The 20,500-nt window shown below is 38.2% G+C and overlaps 1 protein-coding gene across 1 annotated transcript in view; it reads left to right on the top strand.

Annotated features, from left to right (window-relative positions):
- Positions 1–7,553, top strand: part of MCF2 (MCF.2 cell line derived transforming sequence) — a 97,548-nt gene extending 89,995 nt beyond the window's left edge. Inside the window, exons 28-30 of the mRNA XM_032618991.1 lie at positions 3,171–3,280; positions 4,855–4,964; positions 6,883–7,553. Coding sequence (XP_032474882.1) covers positions 3,171–3,280; positions 4,855–4,964; positions 6,883–6,915 — 253 coding nt within the window. The 3' untranslated portion in view covers positions 6,916–7,553. The remainder of the gene's footprint in view (positions 1–3,170; positions 3,281–4,854; positions 4,965–6,882) is intronic.
- The last annotated feature ends 12,947 nt before the right edge of the window (positions 7,554–20,500 follow it).

Here is a 20,500-nt window from a genome sequence, read left to right as displayed (position 1 = left end):
CCCTGATGTTAAAAAGAATATAAGGGGGCTTCCCTGGCGGCGCAGTGGTTGAGAGTCCGCCTGCCGATGCAGGAGACGCGGGTTCGTGCCCCGGTCCGGGAAGATCCCACATGCCGCGGAGCAGCTGGACCCGTGAGCCATGGCCGCTGAGCCTGTGTGTCCGGAGCCTGTTGCTCCGCAACAGGAGAGGCCACAACAGTGAGAGGCCCGCATATAGCAAAAAAAAAAAAAAAAAAAGAATATAAGGAAGTGCCTTTGTTCAGGGAAACATCTTGACCCGGTCCACGTGTGGATGGCGGCAAGAAAGAAGAAATTAACACATCCCCTCCCCCAGGAGATGTTTTGCAAGACTGATGGCCCTTTTTACTTTACTTCCTCCCCGCCTCTCACTATTATGCCTTTTTACTTTATTTCCCTCTCGGATTCTATAAAAGAAACTGGCATCCAGACCCTGATAAGATGGTTATTTTGAGACATTAGTCTGCCATCTTCTCGGTCTGCCAGCTTTCCAAATAAAGTCATCTTCCTTGCCTCAAAAAAAAAAAAATAGTCTGGGCTAATTTTTAAACACGATTATAAGTGCTTTGTTCTCAGTATACCCTGGAGGGAGTTGCATGTAGGCTGCTAGCAAAAGCGGCTACACTCATGGCTTTCTCTTCAAAATATTTCTGGGCACCTTCAATATGATTGGAGAAGGAGAGGTATAAGAATGATGAAGTACTGGCAGCTAATACTGGCCTGCAACTTTGTGGTCCCTTGATGGAGACCACTTGCTGGTGACTTGGCCTCTCTGTGTAGCTAGAGAGGAGGTCTGGATCCCGGGGGCGGGGGCTGTGGGGCGGGGGCTGTGCCTGGGCACAACCACGACGTCTTTGAGGAAGGCAGCCGTCCTCAATGATAGCTTTGCTGCTGGTTTAGAGATGTGGCCATTGTATTCCGCCTCTAGGAATCTTAAAAGGTGGAGTTTCCATACAACATTTACATATATGCAGAAAGAATCCTCACGGTGATTCCAAGGCCTTGGCACAGAAATTCACCGCGCAGCATCTGCATGATGTAGGGTCATTGAAGGACTTATTAAAAGTACTCTTTTTCAATGGTACAGATGAACTTATTTACAAAACAGTAATAGAGTCACAGATGTAGAAAATAAACTTACTGTTACGGGGTGGGGGGGAGGTGAGGGAGGGATAAATTGGGGGATTGGGACTGACATATACATACGACTATAGATAAAATAGATAACTAATAAGGACTTACTGCACAGGGAGCTCTACTCAATACTATCTAATGACCTATCTGGGAAAAGAGTCTAAAAAGGAGTGGATATATGTATATGTATGACTGATTCACTGTGCTGTACAGCAGAAACTAATACAACATTGTAAATCAACTGTACTCCAATGAAAATAAAAATACTCTTTTTCTCTGTTGCATATCATCTTTCACAGGTAGCTAAGATCAGGTGCAAAGTATGTTGATTCATCTGAGGCTTTAGGAGAACCATTTTAGTTTATTTTTTATTTATTTATTTTTGGCTGCGTTGGGTCTTTGTTGCTGCGGACAGGCTTTCTGTAGTTGAGGCGAGCGGGGGCTACTGTTCGTTGCAGTGCGCGGGCTTCTCACTGCGGTGGCTTCTCTTGTCGCAGAGCACGGGCTCTAGGCGCACAGCCCTCGGTAGTTGTGGCACACGGGCTTAGTTGCTCCACGGCATGTGAGATCTTCCCGGACCAGGCCTCGAACCTGTGTCCCCTGCATTGGCAGGTGGATTCTTAACCACTGCGCCACCAGGGAAGCCGCAGGAGAACCATTTTAAAGTCACGGTGGAAGTCTTTATTTTCCATGGTTCACAATACTCAGTGTTTTATCATGTATTCTGGAAGTAAAGTCTTTAGATCTCATGGAGCAATTGACTCTATAGTAGCTGATACAACTCAACAGTATTAATCAGATTGAGGTTTCATTGTCATTCATATACACTTTGCCTAATTCACTGAAGTTAAAAGTTCATAGAACAGTAGGGGTTTTTTTTTTTGTTTATATTTTTCCAACTTATTGAGTTATAGTTGACAATTAAAATTATATACGTTTAAAGAGTACAATTTGAGGGGGCTTCCCTGTTGGCGCAGTGGTTGAGAGTCCGCCTGCCGATGCAGGGGATGCGGGTTCGTGCCCCGGTCTAGGAAGATCCCACATGCCATGGAGTGGCTGGGCCCATGAGCCATGGCCACTGAGCCTGTGCATCCGGAGCCTGTGCTCCTCAATAGGAGAGGCCACAGCAGTGAGAGGCCTGCGTACGGCAAAAAAAAAAAAAAAAAAAAAAAAAAAAGTACATTTTGATACCATATGCTAACACATATATGTGGAATCTAAAAAAAAAAAAAGGTTCTGAAGAACCTAGGGGCAGGACAGGAATAAAGATGCAGACGTAGAGAATGGACCTGAGGACATGGGGAGGGGGAAGGGTAAGCTGGGACGAAGTGAGAGAGTGGCATGGACATATATACACTACCAAATGTCAAATAGATAGCTAGTGGGAAGCAGCCGCATAGCACAGGGAGATCAGCTCTTGCTTTGTGACCACCTAGAGGGGTGGGATAGGGAGGGTGGGAGGGAGATGCAAGAGGGAAGAGATATGGGGATATATGTATATGTATAGCTGATTTCACTTTGTTATACAGCAGAAACTAACACACCATTGTAAAGCAATTATACTCCAATAAAGATATTTTTAAAAAAGAGTACAATTTGATGATTTGACATACATATACACTGTGAAATAATCAACACAATCAAGCTAATTGACATATCTATCACCTCACATAGTTATCCTTTTTTGTGTCTGTGGTGAGAACATTTAGCATTTACCTCTTAGCAAATTTTGGGTATACAATATAATATGAAACAGGGATTTTAAACAATATACCTGCCTTGGGTCCAGAAAGGAGCATTTTCTTTCCATGCTGGCTTGGATCCCAGGATTAAAGCTTTTGTATATTATGAGCTGTTATCACAGAGACTTAAATAAGGGGGAAAATCAGCTCTGTTTGAATGGATTCTTAGACTATGTTCTTAACACATGGTATTAGTAGAAGAAATACCATTTAAAATTTCTTATTACTCTTAAACTGAAAAAAAGCTTACCAGTTTTTACATATTTACTATTTCAGAAGGCAACAGGGAGCTTTTATAGGTGCTGAGGAAACTGACTTGGAGCACACCAGCGCTATGGTGGAAGTTGGTGAGGCCATCGCGTCAGTTCGGGCAGAAGCAAATACAGGTATGTGTAGTGCTCATCTGAAGGCAGAATTCATGGCTGTGCAAACTGTTTCCTCCCGTTGTTAATTTGAGAAATCTACCCATCTATTCACTTTATATGGAGAAAACAAAGTTAACCCATTTTTAGACGACTCTTCTGTCCTGTGTATATGCAAGATACTCAGCTGAGCAGAGGTTGTCAAAGTGTGGTCCGTGGACCAGTAGCTTCAGCATCACCTGGGAACTTGTTACGAAGGCAAATGCTCTGGCTCCATCCCAGACCTTCTGAATCAAAAACTCTGGGAGTGAGACCCAGCCAGCTGTAATGTAACAAGTTCTTCATGTGATTCTTTCTGGAACCTTCTCAAGTTTGGGAGCCCCTCTTACACAGGATACAGAGGTGAATAAAACACATCCTGCATCAAGGGATGCACACCTGCTTGACTCACTGTAAGTTTAATGAATAGAAAAGAGTCATTTACAACCCAGGAATATTTCTTTTTATTTTTCAAATTGGGCCATTTAAAGGGATTTAAAACAATTTGTTTAATTTAACAAACATAGCAGCCTGTGTGCCAGGAACTGTGCAGTACTCTGGGCATACAGTCTAACTGAGATACGCTCAGCTGCCATCCCCACGAAGCTAGGAGTGTAGAAAGATAATGCAACAAGCAATGAAAATTGAATTTGATAGTGTGATAACAGGCAAGGCGCTTCCGAAGCACCTGCAAGGGTCACCTCAACAGCTCTGGGATCAACAGCATAGACTTCCCTGAAGAAATGCCTAACGGGGTGCCTGATACTCAATGCTTAAATATGATGTTCCTTAATCTGGAAGACTTCTCTACTAGCTGAGGAGAAACAAGGAACAACAACCTTGCTCAGCTTCAGTTCTCCATTTACGTGTCACTTCCCTCAGGTCATCTATACTGTGGCCCCCTGAGCCATCAGGAGAGAGCCTAGTACCACTGCCTTCATTTGACAGGTGAGGAAACCAAGTCAGAGAAAGTTAACATGACTCTCCCAAGGTTACATGAATAGTTTAGCGTGGCCAAGATGAAATGCTGTGTCGTTTCTCTGCCTACATCAGATTGCTTCTCCCATACCAGTTCAATGCATTTTATTAATTAAGCATCTCTTGCAGGCAGGTCCTTATGAGACACACAATGTGTAACACATGGTTCCTGCCTAATAAAAGAGATACGACAAGTCCGAAATACCAGTATTACCAGGTAGAATGTTATAAGTGCTATTTAAGTGGGACCAAGAAGAATGCTATAGAAAGAATTTTTGGAAGAGATGATTTTCTATAAGAAGGGGTAAATGTTCTCTGGAATGTTATTTAACTTCTTATTATCTGTAATAACTCCCACCACCCCCAACAGGAAACTATTCTGAAAAGTAAAAGAAGTGTAGATATTCTAGGCCCTTTCTGAAATATCAGAAATTCTAAACTAGTACAAGCTAATTGGAGGTTTTATTACAAAAGGTATTATTCTTGGACCATTGAAGGGTATGGCCTTGATTATTACACTTCATTTTACTTCTCTCCTTGTGGTGGACCAGTAACTGCCACCCTCCATGTTTTTCTTACAGTTTGGACTGAGATGTCGTCACCTGCAGAAACCTCTGTCGAGCCTGAGGAATGGTCCAGTAACTATTTCTACTCTTCTTATGATGACAATGAAGAAGAAAGGCCTCTAATGGTTAGTAATGACATATTAAGATAAATAAGAACCCTTCAAGCAATTTTATTGATGAAATAGGTGAGGCACATAGGGGCAGTCCTTTGTCAGTATCCTTGAGGTCATGAGGTCATTTCCACAGCCAAAAGATTTGAAGCAAGTCTTACTGTGAACATTCAGTAAGCACTTTTATCTCTGTGAGAACTTGTTTGAGCTATACATGGAGCTCCTACTGAAGTTGATGAGATAGTCAATCATTCCAAGTCCCATATCGTGACCAATTTTATCTTTAATTGAGCTTCACCACTCTGTTTTCAATCTGGGCATGTGAGATAAAATCAGAGCACAAAGGAGGTTCAGATGTACTTAGAAATCAGTTTAGATTCCAGATTAGAAAGTATAGGAAATAAACATTACACATTAAAAACTATTTAATACCATCTGGGGAATATATTTTAGTGGGCTGTCAAAAAACATGCTAATGCTACAGATCTCAGCATATCACAGCAAGAGGGCACCCCATGAAAGTAAAGGTTGCTTTAGGGTAAAAGGAAGTGTTTTATAGAAGAACTAGTTTGCAGTGTTGTTAGGATCCTGGTGGATTATTACAGGGGAGTTAGGACTGTTTAGGATAAATCTCCAATTTTCTGAAGTCACCAGGGTGGAGGGTGGGAACGATGCTTTGTAGTGGACTGTTCCTTGGTGCTTTTCAGAGGAATAAATTCAGTTTGGCAGTTCTGGTGTTGGGGTAAGGGAGTAATGGCATGGAGAATCCAAAAGCTGCATCGACGCTGGAATGCTTTCTTTTAAAAAGCAACAGAATATTCTTTCCACTAATAAGACAGTGACCATAATTCATATGTGTATGGTCATTTACAGTTTTCAAAGTGATTTCACACTGAATATTCATAGTCTTAGTGAGGCTTTATTCCCTCCAACTGGTGGAGGAGGAGACCGAAGCTCAGAGCTGGTAAGAGTTTTGTCCAGCGTTTGTTGTCTAGACTGGCAGTGCTCAAACGTTTTAATGAATTTACATTTTTGAAACCAAAAAAATCTAGTGAGAAGAGTGGCATTTGAAATATTTTTGCAGCCTAAAAAATAAAAAGTAAATAAGGGACTTCCCTGGCGGCCGGTGGTTAGGACTCTGCGCTTCCACTGCAGGGGGCATGGGTTCGACCCCTGGTCAGGGAAGTGGTATCCCGCAAGCTGCACAGTGCAACCAATAAAAATAATAACAATAAATGAAATATTTTTGCAAATTTCTTTAACATCTGGCTTCAGAAAAGACAGCTGGATTCTCATGTTTGTGTTTGCATTCAATCTGTTGTGCTATCACACATTCGGTGGCCTCTTGAAAACTCCCCTGTAGACTTGTGAGAGGATGAGAGTGAAAAAGGCAAATAATATATTTAGCTTTGACCCTTGCAGACCCTTGGAACTCCCAACGGTCAGCCTCCCAAACTTTGAGAATTGCTGATTTAGACGAATAAATAAAAAGAACTTCATTTCCTGAAGTAACATTATCTGAGGACAGGAGGGGTCGTTGTTCAGATGTGAGCAGTAAGTCAAGGGAAGCCAGTTGGGATTTCAATGTTTGCTGTAAATGATGCTCTATGAAGGGATTGTCAAGAACCGAGAAAGCCTTCAGTAAGCATTTTTCCAGCTATGGTGTCAGAAAATAAAGCAAATATGCAAAATTGATGAATGCTTTCATCATAGGGGATGGGAATGTAGAAAAACCTACTAGCTCTCTTCTCCCAAGAATTCCCTGAGTTGTGCTGCTAAGGAAAACATACAAGGGACAATATAGTGCATTCCATACCCCCTCAATTAAATAACCCCCAACCTAAAAAGCAAAACAGGTTGGAATGAGCTGATCTTTTAGCCTCGCTTTATCAAGTCAAAAACAAGAAATTAATGGGTGCTGCTTCCCTTGTAGAGGCCCGTGTCGGAGATGGCTGTCCTATTTTAATGAAGCTACTCTGTTAAATGGCAAGTAGCTCTTTCCTGCCTGCTCCTCGGCCCATTTGATAAAAATACTGCTCAAAAGACGTTCAGCCCGAGTGATGCGGATAATGTTTTCAGGTTAATTCCTTTGGACGTGCAAAGAATCAACACCACATAATTATTTCTTTCCTTTTATTTTAAAAAAGTTTTAATTATGGTACTCTTACTCTTTAAAATCATATATTCAATGTGTAAGATGCTGTGCTGGAAAAATTCTCATCTCAGAATACGTTTGGACTTGAAGATTACTATTTCTTCTCTGTCTACCTTGTAACCAAATGCAATCAGTGTGCCTTGGATTATTTAGCTTATTAATGAATCAAGTTAAAATTATAGCTGCAAAAAGATTAAGGCCAAGTAAAGCACAACATTATGGTTTAATATGCTTTTGTTGGACTCAGCTTTTGTGCCCCTTATTTTTACCTGTGCAAAACGATAACAAAGCACAGGAATCCTTTTGGGGGCGTTAGTAAATCTTTGTTCAGGGCCATTGCCTTTTTTATGTGCCAAGATAATTATTTTTAATGAGAGTAGTTTACAAATAACAGTATTTAAAAATTATTTTCATGCTTGTTTTTTTTCTGGATTTATGTTTATTATTCATGTAACTTAAATCAGTTGTGCTCTGTTATTTTCTGTGTAGCTCATGCTGTAATGCTCTTTTTGCAAATAAAAATTAATTCTTCAGGTTAAATAAACACATGTCCTGCTTTTTTTCTTTTTGCCATCACAAACTGCTCTATGTTTGTTTGTTACTGCAAAGCTGCTACAGCTAACCACATTTACCATTGAAGTAAAGAATGAAGTCTGTACGTCACAGAACAGGCACTTACGCAAGTAGTTTTGCATTCAAATTCGTAATGTCATTTTTCAAAACAACCTTACAGTCTCCAGGCAAATATAAAGCCCTAGCAGATTGCAGGAAGAGAGGCTCAGAAGACCTCCTGATTAGAAATGGAGATGTCATTCAGCTTCTCCATGAGGATGCTGAGGGTCAATGGTAGGTGAATTCTCCATGACTATGTTGACCTCCGCCTGGGGCACACGGATATCTAATCAATTGTTCTGCTTTACTTGTATCTTTGTTATACAGTCTCAAGAAGCAGAAATAACACATTTCTTATCGGTGTTTCATTTTCATTGCTTCAGCCATGTCTATATAGCTCACTGAAAGGAATGTTAACCTTTGGTGAGTGAAAAATGCTTTGAAAGAATGAAATGCTATGAGTCTGCATGCTCTTTTGTGGTTTACCTTTGGCTCAGATGTTTCAGCTGATACATCAGGCTTTGTAATGGCTACAGATCACATTACATTAGGTCGTTTAAGTCATTCATTAATTCATCACATGTTTAATGAATGCCCACTATGTGCCAGGGACCATGTTCGCTACTTTACAACATAGCCACACTTTGCTTTATCAGTTCGAATACTGACTTTTTAGTCTTATCATTCTATCCTCATGCGTTTGACTTTATACAGCACTGATTGCAAAGATGCTTCTGCCAGATATGCTGTTTAATTATAGAGAGAGAACCCAAAGCAAGAAGGAAATATTATTTGGAAGAGGACTGAATGAAACTTCCATAAAGCTTTTGGAAATTTTATATGAAATAATTCTGCCTTCATTGTGTCAAGAACTTTAACTGAAGTGCTACATTGACTGTGTACTCTGACCCTAAAGGGGGAAGAGTGTACACCTGACGGTGAAATTAATGATGGATCATTAACATAATAACCATTTTTGCTAGTGAGCTAAGTCTTTTGTAGATTACTCAGAGGACTCAAGCACAGTGTCATGAAGGTCTTTGAATATGTGCAATAGTTTGTGAAAATCTGAGCTTTAATGCAATGTATATGTTAATTTTATTACCTTATATTACCATTATTGGCTACTAATTAGTTTATTATTTAGGTTGGTGAAAAATCTAAACAGAAGAAAAGAAGATCTGATTCCAGGGAACAGTTTGCAGGGGGTTTTTTTGTTTGTTTCTTTTAATTAATTTATTTATTTTTGGCTGCGTTGGGTCTTTGTCAGTGCGCACAGGCTTTCTCTGGTTGCGGCGAGCGGGGGCTGCTCTGTTGCGGTGCGCGGGCTTCTCATTGCGGTGGCTTCTCTTGTTGTGGAGCATGGGCTCTAGGTGCCTGGGCTTCAGGAGTTGTGGCTCACGGGCTCTGGAGCGCAGGCTCAGTAGTTGTGGCACACGGGCTTAGTTGCTCCGCGGCATGTGGGATCTTCCCAGACCAGGGATCGAACCCATGTCCCTTTCATTGGCAGGTGGAATCTTAACCACTGTGCCACCAGGGAAGCCCCAGTTTGCAGGTTTTAATCGGTGACTATAGGTTTCAGAATGCCAAAGTTACAGGTATAATATGAACTTGACTGTATGCTATTTGTTTAAAGGCTAAAAATCTTAAAGCTCCACCAAATATGTAATTGGCATAGGGTAAGAACCTCTCTGCACTTAGAAATAGAGCTGCAAGCATATTATGTTAGCTAGGATTTAGTTTTTTCCCTTAATAGTTTTAAATTAATGAACAGAGATGTTTTAAACATGTTAAACTTTTCTCTACAAGGTTGATAGGTTTGAAAGGAAGTTTCATGTACAGTGCTGTCTTACAAGAGATCCTTCAGAACTAAATACTGATGATATGATTTTAAGGAACCAGCCTTACTGTCCAAGGATGCTTCACCAGTGTGTTTTTACTCAGTTCTAAGAGCATGTATTTCCTTACGGTAGGTTTCTGCTACACGTTTGTGCATGCGCGTGCGCACGCACACGCACACAAACATACCCTGTGTCTGTTCCCAAGACTTAATGTGTGAAGATATTACGAAGCAATGAGAATGTTCCTTTCTATTAACCCAAGCGTTAGTACATGAAATTTCTGTACACAAACCAGTATTCTTATAAATTTTTCACCTGATACTGAGCTATCTATAAAAAGGCAGCTCAAAAACAACAACAGCAACAGATTTGTTTGTAAGCAAGATTATTATTATCATATGTACATATTTCCTTTGAATTCCTAGTTTTGGACTTGTATTTGAATTCTAGGTGATGTTACCTTGTGTTTAAATGAATCTAATAGGCCAGAAGTAACTTACTTCGTTCTAAATTTCATTTATGACATGAAACAAAATCTAAGGGTGATAGGGCTCAATATAAATATTGGGTCACATGGGAATCCCCAAAATAGAGTCACTTCTTGTTTGTGTTTTTGTTTGTTTGTTTGTTTGTTTCTCTAAATCTGGGCCACCTTTCAAAGGTTTTTTTTTTTGGATAATTATTGAATTACTGAATCATTTAGACAGTTAGTAATCAGGAAAGTCTGATAGGCCAACAACCTGAACCAGTTGGCATTTATTCAAAATTGACACCCAACAACTGCAGGATACACCATTATTTTTAAGTATACATGGAACATTCACCAAGATAGATTATACGTTGGATCAAAAAAGAAATAATAAATTTCAGAAGCTAGGAATCATATAAAGTCTCAAAAGATATTATATTAGAAATAGATCATCCCTAAATATTTGGATTATTAAATAATACACATCTAAACAACACATGGGACAAAGAGGAAATCACAAGAGTAATTATAATGATTTAAAATTGGATGAAAATGAAATGTGACATGTCAAAATTTGGGGATGCAGCTCAAGAGGGAAGGAAATGTGGGGAATTGTATAGCTTTAAATTAAGTACTTGTATTACGTGCTTCAAAAGTCAGTATAATTTGCCATATTAATATAATGGATTGGAAAATTATATAATCATTTCAGTAGATACAGAAAAGCACTTGACAAAACTCCATACTCATTCATGATAACAACTCTCACCACACTAGGGATAAAGGGAGTAATGTGTGCTTGTGAAAAATCACAGTTAACCTCATTCTTAATGATGAAATATTGGAAGCTTTTGCCCCTAAGATTGGGAATAAGCCAACGATATTCATTCTCACCGTTTCTATTTAACATTATATTGGAAGTCCTAGCCAGTGCCATAACTGAAGATAAAGAGATAAAGGAACCAAAATATTAGAAAAGAGACAACGCTATCATGCTTAGCAGATCATGTGTACGTATGAAACCATTGGGAATCTCTACACAAAAAGACCCTATTAGAAGTAATAAGTGAATTTTATAAGGCCATGGTATATAAAATAATTATAAAAAATAAACTGTAATTCTATATCCTAGCAACAAAGAATTAGAAAAAAAAGAAATAAAAAATACCATTTACATTAGTAATATAAAATATAAAATAAATATGAATAAATCTAACAACAGATGTCTAAGGCTTCTATACTGACAACCACAAATAATTGCTGGGGTATGTTTAAGATGACCTACTAAAAGGAGAGATATACCATATTCGAGGATTGGAAATCTCATTGTTAAGAAATCCATTGTCCCCAAATTGACAGTTAATGAAGTCAAAATCTCAGCAAGCCCTTTTGGAAGAAAAAATAAAGACAAGTATATTCTGAAACGTATATGGAAGGCAAAAAACAACCTAGAACAGAGGAATCTCAGAAATCTTGAGGATTTACGTACCTGATTTCAAAACCTACTAAAAGGCTACAGTAATGAATACAGTGTGGTATTGGTTTAAGTATAGAAAAATAGAGTTCAAAAATAGACCCACAGGGGGCTTCCCTGGTGGCGCAGTGGTTGAGAGTCTGCCTGCCGATGCAGGGGGCACTGGTTCGTGCCCCGGTCCGGGAAGATCCCACGTGCCGCGGAGCGGCTGGGCCCGTGAGCCATGGCCGCTGAGCCTGCGCGTCCGGAGCCTGTGCTCCGCAACGGGAGAGGCCACAGCAGTGAGAGGCCCGCGTACTGCAAAAAAAAAAAAAAGAGAAAAGAGAAATAGACCCACAGGGACTTCCCTGGTGGCGCAGTGGTTAAGAATCCGCCTGCCAATGCAGGGCACACGGGTTCGAGCCCTGGTCTGGGAAGATCCTATGTGCCGTGGAGCAACGAAGCCCATGCTCCAGAGCCCGTGAGCCACAACTACTGAGCCCACACGCCACAACCACTGAAGCCCACGCACCTAGAGCCCATGCTCCACAAGAGAAGCCCCCCGCGATGAGAAGTCCACGCACCGTAACAAAGAGTAGCCCCCGCTCGCGGCAACTAGAGAAAGCCAGCGCGCAGCAATGAAGACCCAACACAGCCAAAGATAAATAAATAAAATAAAATTTTAAAAGAATTTTAAAAAATAGACCCACATATATATAACTGATTAATGTTTAATCAAGGTGTCGAGTCAACTGAATGGGGAAAGGAAGGTTGTTTTAGCAAATTGTGCAGGAACAACTGGGTATCCACATTAAAAAAAAATGAGCCTCCATCCCTACACCTCACTCCATACACAAAAATTAATTTCAGTTGCATCACAGACCTAAACATAAAAGCTAGAATCATAAAGCTTCTAAAAGCACAGGGCAACATCTTCATGCCTTTGAGCAGTTAACCATTTCTTTCTTGTAAATTATACAGGGCAGAAAAAGTACTAACCATAAAAGAAGAGTATCAGACAAACACAAAGAAACATTGCACATGCTGAATTGAGCACTTTACACTTTAAAAATGTATATGTGTTCGAATAAGGTAAAACCTAAGATAGTGACATTTTGAACACTTTCAAAAGCCAGATAGTTGTAATGAACCATATATTCCCCTCAAATTAACTGACTCCATCTTACACATTAAAGAGTTAAGTTTGAAAATAAATATGGCCAGCTTTCTGCCAACTGCTTTATGCTTATTTAAGTGGTTAATGAGAGAGAGACAAAGAAACACATGAGTCACTTAAAATACGTGCTCAAAGAGCTGTGTAAATTAAATATATAAATCATTTTTAATGAAGCATATTTTATAAACCAATAAAGCCATGAAATAAGAGTGCAGTGTATATACTAGAAAATAATGGCCTTTCTTGTACTCAGGTCTCCAAATTTCAAAATTGAAAACACCAAGTGTATTCATCTAACTCCCATATAATATTAGCATTTGTATTCTACATTAGGAACACTCAGTAGGTTTTCCATAACTTTTATCATCATCATTTTAAATATAGAGCCAGATGTCCTCATAGTTAATTCAGGACAAAGTTAATTACATTCAATTTTAGCTAACAGTAATGCAGGACGTGTAAAATTACATATATGATTAGTTTTAATTTGAAATGATTCCATTACTGTAACTAATCACAGTAGATTTAGGGCTTGTGCTTATTTTTCAGTCAGTGAAGGGCTTACTATACATTTGTTAACATACATACACTTTATCTGGAAAAAATAACATTATTCTTTTCAGTTTTATTTTCTACCATCAGTACACTTTTTCAATATCCTTTTCTTTTTTGCAGTGTCATCAGGAGAGTTAAGTGTAATGGATTGATATACCATCAGCATTTAAAGCATGTATTACTCTCTTGGTATGACATGCTACTAGATAAGGTGACAAGGTCCCGTAGTTCCCTGTTCTCTAGAAAGTTCTGACTTCGGAAGTTTTAAAAATATACATTACTTTCAAATAACGTGGATTTATGACAGATCGAATTGACAAATCAGTACTTGGTAGATTTTGGCTGAATGCTATATCAAGTGGTCTTGAGATCTGTTCCTCATTACATTGCCTAGAGCAAAATAGTATAATGTGGCCTACAAAAATATATTGTACTGTGTGTCAGTTAATGGATTAGGAAATGAAAGTTGATCGCATATGCAACTGTCAACAGCACTTAGGTTTCAAAATATGTATTAGAGTACCTTATTTGAAATCTGGCAAATGGAATGTAAAGGTCTCTCCATTAATTATGTGCTTAACATGTTTCATCTATATGCACACAGCATAATTCATACAATATTCGGGAAATCTGGTTTTAGGAGATGTGAATTCTGTTTATTTTGCTTCTAGTGAAGTTACGCCGTTCATGAAATAGATGCTTTTAATAAATCACTATGTAACAGAATAACGACTTTCAAATTAAAATAAACAACCAAAAGACATCACCTTTGAATTTATGATGGACCTTTTGAATCCTCACATTTAGTGTTAGAAGTCATAGCACAGACAACATTTTTGGCCTTAAAAGTCATGAGTATTAACATCATTCTTCATTATTTTGTAGATGCTGCTCTGAGTAACACAAGGAAACTAAGTTCCCCTTGAATTAAAGGAGAATGAATAGACTTTAAAAAATAAGATTTCCTTTGAAGGTATGAACTAGATTACAGTTCTTAAAAGTGTTACAGATAAACAGCACAAGAGTCAGGACGATCCTATGCTACCCATGACATTCACAGAACTTCCTCAGGACTGAGGTGGACTTCGTCATTCACAGTTTGTCTCATTCTTGCAAGAAGCCATCTTCACACCTTCCAATCCCCCCAGGTGAAAAGTGCAGTGTTACTTTGTTTCCAAGTAGGGTTTTTCATGGCATGCATTCAGATTCTGTCTAAACAAAACAAAAAACAGAAATCCAAAGAGAGAAGCGAGATAATCAGAGATTTTAAACCCCTTTGGTAATTGTTAGGATATGTTATTATTTAATTTTGTTAACTATGTGACTATAATGTACCAAAGGGATACGTTCTGAAGGACCTCTTTTGCACTTGGACTGGTATTTAGGGTTGTCAGAGCTGTCTTAATGGTTCTAAAAAGACCCAAAGCTAAAAGTCCTGCAATTAGGATGTGTTGAAGTTTACACTTTATGCATTGAAATTTAGATACATCACAGCTTTAAGTTAAATATTCATATTTGCACAAGAGGTGTTCCTGTAACAAAGCTCTGCTTTCCAGTGTCTTTACTTGCTTTTGAATTTTCTAGAAAAATCTATTCTAGTGCAGGTTTTCTTAAGTTATATTGTGTTTCTTCCTGTGGTTTTTCTTTGATAATATATGTATAGATGCCCTTCTTTTAAATATGTAAACAGTGAGATCACTTGTTTTAAAGCACAGGCCCAGTTGTTGCATGCAGTGTTGAACCTAGGCTTGGTGTATTTTATATTATGGGCTACTGAAGACAATGGTTTGAAATTGCTGCCTTTTGAATCATGGATCGTGAGTTTTACTATCAAGTTGGCATATTAGGTGCATGGTTTTTGATGACTGGTTTTACAGAAAACAACACAATAACTATATAATACATAAATTATCTTTTAAGTAGGTTTGTGTATCATGTCAAATCATAGTTTATTTCAGTGGTATCGTTAGATGGAACCATTTATATGACAAACCGATTGTATTTTATTCAAAGTTACCTGTAAATTATAAATCTTCTAATGTCAAATTGCTGGAATTTGTGATGGTTGATTTATAACTGACTCATGAAAATGTCCATATGTTTGATATTTCAATGAATGCTTCTGCAACAATAACAACAACGAAATGATATTAAAATACATTTCTTTTGTGTGCTGACCCTGTGGTTAGAAGAGAGAACTAGGAGATAAAATCTTTGAATAATGATGCCCCTCTGCACAAGGCATTTTATTTTCATGGTATTAAACTAGGGATTTTAATCATTTAAGACAGTACTGAGTTCTATATATTCAAACATACAGTGTAGTCTTTTAATGTTTTAATCACTGTACAATGAATGCTATATTTGTACATGTATTTGTATATGTAACTGCACTGTTAATTTTTTCAGGTTTATAAATGTGTGTTACTATGAAACATAGCAGCAATTTCCCTTTAAGTCTTCAAATTTTAATTACGTTATAAATGTACTTAAAAAGTAAATGTACTTGCATTAATTCCACATTAAAAATATCCAACCTTAAACTCACTCATATATTTTTTTCGGTTTAGTATAGTATCATTGAAAACTCCTTTCCTTTTTTTTTTTATTGAAGTATAGTTGATTTCCAATGCTGTGTTAATTACTGCTGTACAACAAAGTGATTCAGTTATATATATTCTTTTTTATATATAATATATATTCTTTTCCATTATGGTTTATCACAGGATACTGAATACAGTTCTCTGTGCTATACAGTAGAGTAGGACCTCGTTGTTTAGCCATCCTATGTATAATAGTTTGCATCTGCTAACCCCAACCTCCCAATCCCTCCCTCTCCCACCCCCTCACCCTTGGCAACCACAAGTCTGTTCTCTATGTCCTTGATTCTGTTTCTGTTTCATAGATAGGTTCATTTGTGTCTTATTTTAGATTCCACATATAAGTGATGTATGATATTTGTCTTTCTCTTTCTGACTTACTTCATTTAGTATGATAATCTCTGGGTCCATTCATGTTGCTGCAAATGGCATTATTTCATTCTCTTTTATGGTTGAGTAGTATTCCATTATATATATGTACCACATCTTCTCTATCCATCCATCTGTCCATGGACATTTAGGTTGTTTCCATGTCTTGGCTGTTGTGAATAGTGCCACTATGAACATAGGGTGCGTGTATCTTTTTGGATATATGCTGAGGAGTGGGATTGCTAGATCATATGGTAATTCTATTTTTAGTTTTCTGAGGAACCTCCACACTGTTTTCCATAGTGGCTGCACCAATTTATATTCCCACCAACAGTGTAGGAGGGTTCCTTTTTCTCCACACCTTCTCCAGCATTTGTTATTTGTAGACTTTTTGATGATGGCCATTCTGATGATGGGTGTGAGGTGATATCTCATTGTAGTTTTGATTTGCATTTCTCTAATAATTAGTGATGTTGAACATCTCTTCATGTGCCTATTGGCCATCTGTACTTCTTCTTTGGGGAAATGTCTATTTAGGTCTTCTGCCCATTTTTGAATGGGTTGTTTTCTCTTTTTTTTTGATTGTTGTTGAGTTGTATGAGCTGTTTGTATATATTGGAAATTAGGCCCTTGTCTGTTGCATCATTTGCACGTATGTTCTCCCAGTTTGTAGGTTGTCTTTTCATTTTGTTTATGGTTTCCTTTGCTGTGCAAAAGTTTGTAAGTTTGATTAGGTCCCATTTGTTTATTTTTGTTTTTATTTCTATTGCCTTGGGAGAGTGACCTAAGAAAACATTGGTACGATTTATGTCAAAGAATGGAAAACTCCTGTCCTTTCATTTATTAGTGATACAGTAAAGACACAGTAAGTATTTTGAGTTAAATGCTTACCTTCAGATTTGTCATAAAGTTGTAATAAAGAAAGAGAATGAGCTCAATGATAGACAAAATACAGTAGAACAAAGAAAACCCAGAAACAGTCTTCCATGTATTTAATTTGCTGTATTGATGGATGTAGCATTGCATGTGGGGAAATAAGGGACTGTTTAATAAATGATGCTAGGAAATGTAGAAAGAAATGTTTACTTTCAGCCTTGCTTCTCTGAGAGAGATACAGAGACACAGAGATCTGACCAGAACTAGGATAAAATATTTTGCTTAAAAAATTTCTTTACCCAAATTTGTAGGATAGCAGTTTCAGGGGTTAGATAGCCATGTTTATGAGTGGATATTTCCACACACTGAAAAAATCTGCTTCCATGTGATGGAGCCCAAGGAAAGATGGAACCCACAGTTCTTTTCTGAACCGTTGCTTGCTTTTGCAAAGGGCTGTTAGTTGGGTTTGCCAGACTTGATCTCTTCCACAGCCCATTAGGGAGCTAGAAGTATGCCTTAATATAGAGGGGGAATCAAAACCTATCAAGCTGGTTTGGTTGAATCTTCCATTTCTCAAAAACTCAGATTGTTTCGGATGTCTTAATGAACATCCCATGACAGGATCAACTTTTCCTTTTTGCCTTTAATTTTATTCTGAGCTTTTTTTTTTTTTTTTTTTTTTTTTTTTTTTTTGGGTACGCGGGCCTCTCCCGTTGCGGAGCACAGGCTCTGGACGCGCAGGCTCAGCGGCCATGGCTCACGGGCCCAGCCGCTCCGCGGCACGTGGGATCTTCCCGGACCGGGGCACGAACCCGTGTCCCCTGCATCTTCAGGCAGACTCTCAACCACTGCGCCAGGGGGAAGCCCTATTTTGAGCTTTTTTGAGGAAGCACCGTTGGTGAACTACTTACTCAAGCATTTAATCCATCTTCAAGAACTCCTTGAGGACTTCCCTGGTGGTCCAGTGATTAAGACTCCACACTTCCACCGCAGGGGACATAGGCTCAATCCCTGGTTGGGGAAGTTCCGCATGCCACGCGGCAGCCAAAAAATAAAAAAAAGAACTCCTTGAAAATTAAAATGTGTATTCAAGTCTTTATTCCTGTGTTGGCTGAAGAGTAAGTATTATTGTTGACATTTCCAAAATTACACATGAATCCCACAATATAGAGTATGTAGTTGTTTTAAAAGCCTCCCCAACTTCCAGGCTACAGTATTCTCTTAAGAAGAGAGAAAGTTTCAGAGTATATAGTTGAAGGTGTAAGGGAGTATGAGAAATGCTCCACCTGAAAAGAAATTAGGTCAGTGATTTTGTCTGAGGTTTAGTCAGAAATCAATCCAGTTTCACTTAACAGACTTTCTCTGAAAGAAATGCTTATTCGTAGTAGGTATTAGAACACAGGAACGTGCTTCCCTTAGGACCAGTAGACTCCAGAGTGCTCAGTGAATCAAGTGTCAAGCGATTAATTGTCAAAACAAGTCATTTTTATTACCTTTCAGTACACTTCCCTGCGTTGATTTGGAATGATCAGTTTGCAGTTGGTCTTATGGGGCCTGCCCAAGGACAGCAAACAAACAAACCAACCAGTGTCACAGACAAAACGTAAACCCTTTATATTGTTCAAAAGGAAATTAATAGAAGTGACAATAGTCTTTTTAAAAAATAGTAATTCCTTTTTAGTTCAAAATGTATTTTCTATATTAAAGCTCATGACACACTCAAGTCTAAAGTTTTCCCTTGTACTTGGTGAGGGACTACCTAATATTTGTTGATCACCTCATTTTCACATATATGAATTTGCACTTTAAATTCTGAAGAGATAATTTCAGCAAATGTACACCAAATAGGGCTAATAATGTGCATTGAGAACAGCCAATGAAGCTGGACTTTGTGAAGATGAATTCCTTAAGGTAAATGAAACTTTCCTTAAGCCCAAACCCAAATAAAATGTAAACTGTTTCAAAGATACGTTTCATCTAAGTATTTCTGAGATAGACTCACTAACTCAATTACTCCAAAAATAACCAAACAAATAAAACCAGGCTGGAGTGAAAGTCAGAAAGATTTGAAGCATGAAGAGAGCTCGACGTGCTGAGAGTTATCTAAGTCAATATTTCCTTTTTATCTCAGTTTGGTAGTGAATGTGCTCTTTTACATGGCAAGCTATGAGAACAAATAAAATTTTAGTAACTAAGTGAACTGTTACTTTTCAACCATGACAAAAATGACTTAAAAGGGAAAAATCCTAGTGGATGTTTTGGAATCTCATGTTAGAAGCTAAAGTGGTCTCTTTACTGACCTTAGAGAAGACACAGAGCTATACCTATACATTTAGAACTAGTTTCAAAATACCTGAATTCAATGCAAAACAGCCATTTTACATGAGTATTAGTAGCTTTAAAATCTGCCTGTATTTCTAAAAATACCAAGTGTTAGAAGAAAATATGAAGCAAGAACTCTTACATGGTGCTACTGGTGCATAAATTGGTACAACCCTTTGATGAACAATTTGCTAATAGCAAATAAAGTTGAAGTGAATACTGTATGGCTTAGCAATTCCACTTCTAAGTGTCTCCCCCAGAGAAACACTCACACATGTGCTCAAGGAGACCTATGTGCCAGAATGTTTATAACAGCATTGTTTGGAAGAGTAAAAAATTTGGAGACAACATTAATGACCATGAACAGAAGAATAGATAACTAGATGATGAAATATCATACAATAAAATACTATTTAGAAGTTAAAATGAATGATCTCAGGCTTCACCTGTCAACGTCAATGAATCTTGCAAGATAGATGCAAGATGATAGCATTTGTATAGTTTTAAAAAGTGCAAAACTCTATACTTTTAATGGATAATTTAGAGTAAAATATGCATATGCTGGCTAATGATGAACACCAAACTAAGGATGGTAGCTACCTACCTCTGAAGATGGGGTGGGGGGCGGGAAGACACAGAGACAGAGGGAGTTTATGATATTGAATATTATCCTCTCTCTATTTTTATGTCTGAAACATTTCATGCTGTAAAACATTCTGCTTACTTTAATTCAGTACTGGAAAAGTGGATTATAACGTCTTGTCCCCTGATGATTGAAGTATAGTGAAAATCTACACCAAACTTACCTTCCATACATCCTTGTGGGATTTTTTTTTTTAAATCTTACTTGCTAGCTGAAAATAACTGTCACGAACTCTTTTATGCAGTCTTCATAAATATCTTAAGAAATTACTATGAACTAACATACCAGCAGAAAACTACCATAGAATAATCCTTCATTGACTTCACAATGCGTGATTGTAGATGTGTTGTATAGGAGAAATATTTGCACTTAAGAAATGTTATGGGACTTCCCTGGCGGTCCAGTGGTTAAGACTCTGTGCTTCCACTGCAAGGGGCACAGGTTCGATCCCTGGTTGGGGAACTAAGATCTGGTATGCT

This window comes from Phocoena sinus, chromosome X (assembly GCF_008692025.1).
Source record: "Phocoena sinus isolate mPhoSin1 chromosome X, mPhoSin1.pri, whole genome shotgun sequence".
Lineage (NCBI taxonomy): Eukaryota > Metazoa > Chordata > Mammalia > Artiodactyla > Phocoenidae > Phocoena > Phocoena sinus.
The sequence above is the reverse complement of the archived record's forward strand: the minus strand, read 5'-3'. Positions and strand labels throughout refer to the sequence as shown.